This window comes from Haliotis asinina, chromosome 1 (assembly GCF_037392515.1).
Source record: "Haliotis asinina isolate JCU_RB_2024 chromosome 1, JCU_Hal_asi_v2, whole genome shotgun sequence".
Lineage (NCBI taxonomy): Eukaryota > Metazoa > Mollusca > Gastropoda > Lepetellida > Haliotidae > Haliotis > Haliotis asinina.
The window spans coordinates 63,062,531-63,070,468 of record NC_090280.1 but is presented as its reverse complement, the minus strand read 5'-3'; the positions used below and the strand labels follow the sequence as shown (position 1 = coordinate 63,070,468).

Here is a 7,938-nt window from a genome sequence, read left to right as displayed (position 1 = left end):
AAGGACAGTAAAACTGGCTAAAACGTAAAACTAGTGTATAGATCTAAAACAATGTATCAATAGAGGACAATACAATATAAAAATGAGCTATAGGTTGCCAACGACTGAAGGTAGATCACCATACTAAGGACCATGGGAGAACACAAATAAAAATGCAGATTTTTTGTTTGTTTCGGTTTGTATTAGTATATCATTACATCATGAAATAAGATTACCAATAATATTATCTTGATTTAATTAATTATCGTAGGTGCAGACAAAACTAAAATATCTAAGTTGATAGAAAGATTCAGACAAATATTCAATTCCCATACCTATTAATGATGAGGCCCATGGAGATTCGGGTAGAAAAGGCCTTCAGCAACCCATGCTTGCCACAAAAGGCGACTGTGCTTGTCGTGAGAGGCGACTAACAGAATCAGGTAGTCAGACTCGCTGACTTGATTGACACATGTCATCGATTCCCGATTGTATAGAACGATTTTCATGATGTTGATCACTGGATTGTCTGGTATCGACTCAATTATATACACATTGCCGCCACAGAGGTGGAATATTGTTGGATGCGGCATAAAGCAACAAAGCTGAGACTATCACCATTGCTGCCATGTGAATATTATGTTATACTACCCTACAATTATATACTGAGGGGAAAATATGGGAACACATGAAGACACTATTCTTTCCAAGTTTCTTCACAAGTTATGTGATACAAAGCATGTGAATAAACCTTGAGTGAAATAATGGAAATCTTTCAAGATTTCTGGATTCAGTATGAAAGGGACTAAAATTTTCACCGATGTTATCCGTGAACAAAATAACGCATCGTCAGGTTATTTGTCAAATACAACGGGTTCTAGTATAGACCTCGCGGTCACCATATCCACCAAAGTCTAACGTCATCGGCTGGAATTAGAAATCCTTCCCAGAGTGAAAGTTTGACAGTGCATTGAGCAGCATGAGTGAGTGAGTTAAAAGTTATAGTCACATAGGCAATATTTCAGCCATACGGTGACTAAATTAAATCACAGATGTGCAATAGTTACAAGTAAAGTAGAACTATCTGTCATCGAAGGACAATAAAACAACTATATAATCACATATATTAATTTAAGACTAGTAATTGAATTTCGAATCATTTAACTGTACATGACGATTCAATATGAATTACAGACTACAGTTCGCCAGCAACTGATGGTCGATCGCCATACTAGGGACCATTCAGCAGCGTGACGGGTACAGTGAGTGACACCTGTATAATCGTATAAAGCTATGTAATGATGAGAAGAATCCATTTATATTTGTAGGTTTATTAGAATCAGAATGGCTGATCAAATCAATGTGTTCTGTGAACGAATATATATACAAATATGGAAATGTTAGTAATTGATGTGTGAACATTCTATTATGTACATGAACATAGAGAAAAAGTGGTTGGTTGGTTTGGATGGCGTGCTGTAAATAATTGAGCATGGACCGGGCAACCCAGTGATTGGAAGAATAAGCATCGATCAACATATTTGGGATACGATGACATGTGTCACCCAAGTCAGTGACAACCCAATCCCTTTGGTCGCCTTTTACGACGAACGTGGGTTTCAGAAGACCATTTCTAACCCGGAGCTTCATAGAAAAGAGGTGAGGTCTGGCGATATGGCTTTTAACGCATATTTCAAGTTTATTTCACTTATAGGTCGATGCTACCAGTGTTTGTTGCATTCCCTTTAAGGGCGGCACTAGTAGGAACTGAATCAAGCAACACAGATATCGTACAATATGTTGTTTTATGACGCGACTAGAGCATCGAACCACAGACAAACCTTCCGCTCCTCTACTTATCACATCAAGGAAGGTGTCTAACTGAAAATGGTCACGAAGAAGATCTTACAAAAAGTGAATATGCGGTTTGATAATAATACTATTTAGTGAATAGCAACAACAGAAATACATACGTACAAATAATACTATTTGTATAATCGTGCAAATAGCAAGGCTAAGATGATTGTGTTCACGTATTTTATGGAAAATCACTTCAGATTTACAGCAATGGTTCATATTATTAACCAACCTCATAAGATTGGATAACGACTCTCTTTGGCCGCAGATCGTTGTTTTCTTGTCATATGATACGACACAAACACATCCTATACGTTTTCAAACTATTTGTTCATAAAACTCTCTTTTGACCTTCGTTGTATCACTTTCAACAGTATTCCACATACACGGCCTGTCAATAGAATTTGCACTAGAAACAGTAGACCTTATTGTAAAGCAGTAACGGTGCTGTGAAATGCAGCTGGGAACACTAGGTTTAGATCCAGTCACCTGATCTACAAAGACCCATACGGCATACCAGTTCATGTTTTCTGATCTGGGAGACTGATATTTCATGCAAGTCTTTCAGTTTCATATAGATTACAGACGGATGTAACCCACAGATGTGAATATACCAGGTTTGAACTGGGAAGGTGGCCCGGGTCATTTAAGGATCATTCTCACAAAGTGTACGTCGTGCTTTTATGACAAGCGGCATTTGGAAATACTACATCCACCCATAAAGTCAGAATGCTAAGTCTCACAGTCACTGAATCACATGATTCCTACTGCCAAACCCTCCCTGAAATGCTAAAGCCCTAATTGATGCAAGTTTCTGGTCTCCCTCGAGCTTGTTTTCAGTTTATAGAGGTTAGTTTGCTACTATCAAAATCATTTATATTCAGAGACTAAGCATTAGTCTATCAAAAAGCTTGAGTCAGGATTATGACGTGTGGTGGTGTGTGTTTGATTAATTTTGATAAGGGCTGCACACTTTTTGTGCTTAAGTTTAACGTGAAAACAGAAATGTGATCATATGCAAAATTTACAGCAAAAACAATACAGTTATAATAATAATCCTGATATATATAATATAATAATAATATGTGCATTTATATTGCGCAAAAAACTCATGCTACCAAATCTTTGAGGATAAGGTCCTAGGGAGTATAACCGGGCCGAAACTGGGATTAAAACTGATGACTACTGTTTCTTGACAGGGGCAAGGGAAATAACTATTACAAATTGTAGCGTCTGAAGTCACGGTTCCTCAATTACATCAGAAGAGAATAGTGATCCCAGTCTCCATTGTCGTCAACTGCAGATCCATCATGGATGATCTCGCAAGGGTTGGTGTTACTTTGACGGTTGAAGTTAAAGTTGAAACAGTCGTCATCCTCAGTACATAAGAGGGCACATCGTTCAGCAGTAGCTCCCAGTAAGGGAGTGGTAATATTGTCAGAGGCCATCTTTTTGTTTGGGTTTCGCCGGTAACCACTGCCTGAAGAAAAGTAAGGAAGCAGTGAGTGAATGGTGTTTTATGGCCTGGTCAACAGTACACCGCTTTAACAATCAAATCAAATCATATTAGACATTTGTATAACGCTGCATATCCAGAGTCCTGATCATGTTCGCTTATTTGAATACTCGTTTGAAGAGGATGGGTTTTGGGACAAGATCGGAAACCGCTGATATTTTACGATTTTTTGACATTTTCAGGTAATCCGTTCCAGAGCACAGCACCCGCTCTGCTAAATATTCTGTCCCCGTATGTTGGGGTTCGGACAGAAAGAATCTAAGCTTTGCTCACTAGCTGATCTGAATGACCTTCCAGGATTGCAAAGGTTGACTATTTCCTGGAGACAGAGCAAGCCCATAAATGGACCTATAAACAAACACAAGAATATAAAATGCCATTTACAGGGAGCCAGTGTGAGTCTCTCAGGACTGGTGCTATGTGCACATACATATCTGTGCGTGTCATGACTCTGGCAAATGCGTTTTGAACTTTCTGCAGCTTGTCCATGTACTGCTACTGTATTCCACAGAGTTGCAGTAGTCTAGACGTGATGCCACAAATTCACAGGATAGGCATTTTACTGATGTACCTGCTACTACTGTGTGCACATGACAATGTTTACTTGCAGGAATATACCAACAACTATACCTGTTATTCATAAGTATACCAACCTTATACATGAATATATCAACAATATCCTACTTCTTATGCATGGATATATCGACTTATGCGTGAATATACCACCACCCCTAGTTGTTATGTATGGACAAATCAACATCTATACTTCGTGTGCGTCACTATACTTTCAACCATGCGTCTAAGACACATGAACGTATATTACCCAACACGAATCTATTTATCTATGGATTTATTCATTAATATATCAACGGACGTACTTGTTATGCATGAATCAGGCCCATAAACTTCCAGTTCGCAAATTGTAAATCTGTCGTCCCCCGGGCTCTTGAATTTACGTCTTAGTTTGACATAACGTCCAGTGAACACCGTGGTACAAGGCAGAGTCACTGGTGCTCCTGCCAGGACCACGCCTTCGTGAAATAAGCAGAGCCGAGCCTGCTGGGACGGAAATTGGGTGGGATTAAAGTTGAACACTTCCACATAGAAGTCATGAAGACGTGTATCTGGAACAAATGGGAGAACGAAATGTAAACTTTAATTGGACATTGCAGTGAAGAAATTGGGAAGGAAGTTGCAAACTGTAACTATCCCCTTATATTTGCCTTCGACATTGCACATATGTTGTTTGTGAATAGCAACGATATTTACTCCTCTTGTTCTCTAACTTATCTCATGTTGACACTACCTCTGTTTTAAGTTCTGTTCTAAGTTCTATTCTAGGTTCTGTTAATTTTAACCATGCTATTTAAATGGCAGCATTATTGACTCCTATTGCTTTCAAACTGAACACATGTTGACATTAACTAAAGATGACCTGAAAGTACCACGTTGTTCTCCGTTGTCTGTAACTGGTGGGTAGAATAGGCCTTCAGCAACCCGTGCTTGCCATAAAAAGCGACTGCGCTTGTCGTAAGAGGCGACTAACGGGATCGGGTGGTCAGGCTCTCTGACACATGTCATTGGTACCCAAACCTATCTTCAACTCACCGCAACAAGTGCCAGTACGTGCTGTGGCCACTATTGTTGTGATGGCATAGTAACCAAGAAGATCAACTTGCCACCAAGGGCCTGGATCACTTGCTCCGGCTTGAAAGCAGGACATGGATCCCCAGCCCGGATTATTATTACCGTCTACCGCTCCACTTGAATTGACACCGTAGAAGCTGCTTTCTGTGGTCGGTTTCCTTAAGGCAAGATTAGTTGTAGCTTGAACTGAAACAGAGCAATAGTTTGTGAGTGAGTGACTTAAGACTGATCATCGTCAGACAGGCAATATTTCAACCATATCGTGACGAGGACAATTGGCTGATATTCAGGGTCCAGATTTTCGAAGCTTTGTTAGCGCTAAGATGGTCGTAAGTTCATGTTAATGTATGGCACGTACGATCGACTATAGCAACGTTAAGAGAGCTTCGAAAATCTAGGCCCAGACCAATGGTAAATAATAAAGCTAGAACCAGCACAGTGACAATATAATGTATCGGGACAATGCAGTCAGCCTCTCATCAACGCTCAGCCGCTGCTGCTGCCAATTTGTGTAATGTGAGTAGGTTAGCAGATGTTTAACCTTATATGGAAAGGAAACGATAGTTTATAGCTTTGGAATAATCCAAAGATTCCGGCTACAACAATCCGGCATCATTATAAGCTGATGTTAACCTGTAATCCGTGGCACATATCCTAAAATACTAGTACGCATAATATCAATGACTGACTTATTCAGTCTTGACTAAATCATGTTGCTGACACAGTGTAAGACACGGGGTCCAGATTTTCGAAGCTCTCTTAGCGCTAAGATAGTCGTAAGGTAGTGTTAATGTATGGCACTTACGGCTATCGTAGGGCTAAGAGAGCTTCCAAAATCTAGGCCCAGATGGAATATTGATGGTTTTGACATAAACTTGCATTCACAGTTGACGGGAAGACTGAGAAGATTTTAATCAAGACAACATTTAAGAATTCTGTTTTATCCATGTGACCACAATTCATTAATTCCGTCTTCCATTTCCTCATTCCTTTTCTTTCATTCATTCATCAACCCAATAAGAGCCAGTAAATATTTATGATTTCCTTACAGCGAATGCAACCATGCTTCAGAATTGTCAAAGGCAAAGTCACAGTAAACATAGCTTGAATACTGCTTTGTGAGGTGTTAAACAAGGAACATCGCAAGGCAGGAATTGTTGTATAGATGTGTAGATCGCTAAAATTAAGTGGGACATCGGGTGTTCGAAATACTCAATGCTACTCACTATCATTTTGCTTTCTAAGGCCGCACAGCAGTACCAAATATTCGAGTCTTTCCCTCACTGACAAAGTATCACTATTTCAAAGCTACCAACCCAATGAAAATCGACAATACAATGGAACATTCGAAATAAACAGATGAACAGATATGTGTCCTGATATGTAATGAGGGTAAGGTCAAACAGCATCATAACAGACACAAAAACGGAGTACCTATGGTTTCATCACAGTCGTTTTCCGTTACCTCACTACATTAAGGAATAAGTATCATCGCACATTCCTCAGATTATGTCATTAGTACTATTTCAGATTACAGTTTATAAAATATTTATCCAAATATCCATATGACATCGTCCATTTTTTTCAGTTGAATTTTTTAACATGTAAGTTTTTGATAACACATCTAAGTAATGGAGGCAAGATCTGGGCATCACGAAATCTGGATGTAGTGGTGAGCTAACACGAACCTACGCAGTGTCAATTGAGTGAGTGAGATAAAATTTAACGTCACATCGGTAGTATTGCAGCGACAAATACATGGGCCAAACATTATTGCAGCTACTCACTGCAGATATAGATGTCAGGAGACAAGAACATTATCTTCTTTCCACTATCGTTCATCCAAACTATCACTGATCGCTTTCCTGAACCGTGAAGATCCGGGTAAGAATAGGTCTAAAAAAACAGAATTATATTTATCTATTGAAATATTGATTTATCAATGAAGAAAAGATGTTTATGATAACATGATTTTCTTATAAAATGATTTTACATAGCAAATGCACACTAGATTTAGATTTCAAAAATAAAAAAAATAAATATTTTACCAGAGGAAATCAACATTATCTCCAGTTACGACAGCATATCCAAAATAAAATTGATGGGAACATATAACTCTTGTCCCTTGTCCAGGTTTAAATCTTTATGTGGTCTAAATATCATGAAGTACGATCAGAGGCAAGATAATACGGAAGCGTATTAGGGCCACGGTGAAAAATGTTTTGGGTGTCACTATCTCCTACGTAGGACTTACTATCTGCTACGTAGTCATATATCCTTTTAGAGGTTCGGATTATGAAGTGTGGTTATGCAGGACGTTAGATGCTAGAAATGTACGTCAATGCATAATTATGACACTAACGCAGTGTTAATACGCAGTGTTATTGTTTTGTTTTTTGTTTTTGTTTGTGTGTGTGTGTGTGTGTGTGTTACGTTTGGGTGACGTGGACCTTGATCTAATTGCAGTTATGGGTGTTCTCCCTCTCACACAGAGATACACACACGAACGCACACACACACACAGAGGATGGAAGGGGGAGGGGGAAGTTTCTGATATGAAATTCTCGTTATGACACGTCCTGCGAAAGTTTTGCTTGCCTTTCTATGAGGCTAGGTTGGATCACATATAACGCTCGTTTGCGATGTATTTTTTCGTGACTTGACTCGGGTGGAAAAGTGTTGAATACGGTGTAAAGCAATACGGAATTAAAAAGGGCAAAAGATTGTCATTATAGTTGTTTATATAAGTATTTAGATATACGTACGCATAGATTGCCACCGATAGACACGTCTGTGCACGCAGATTATGACTAATGTGCAACGACCTCTGAAATATCCAGGGCATAATGGAAAAATGTAACGAAGTGCAACATGTAACAGTGAACTAACTGCAACGCGTAACGATAGTGCAAACTGAAGGCGAGGCAGTAAAGTACAAC

General features: G+C 39.1%; 1 protein-coding gene across 1 annotated transcript; it reads right to left on the bottom strand.

Moving 5' to 3' along the window:
- Window positions 1-1,302: 1,302 nt before the first annotated feature.
- On the bottom strand, window positions 1,303-6,841 carry LOC137281758 (fucolectin-like). Its single transcript, XM_067813362.1, has 4 exons — window positions 6,787-6,841; window positions 4,961-5,185; window positions 4,231-4,476; window positions 1,303-3,316 (listed from the first exon to the last, which is right to left on the bottom strand). The coding sequence occupies exons 1-4, from the start codon at window positions 6,839-6,841 to the stop codon at window positions 3,090-3,092; spliced, it is 753 nt and encodes a 250-aa protein (XP_067669463.1). The 3' UTR covers window positions 1,303-3,089.
- Between the last annotated feature and the right edge of the window lie 1,097 nt (window positions 6,842-7,938).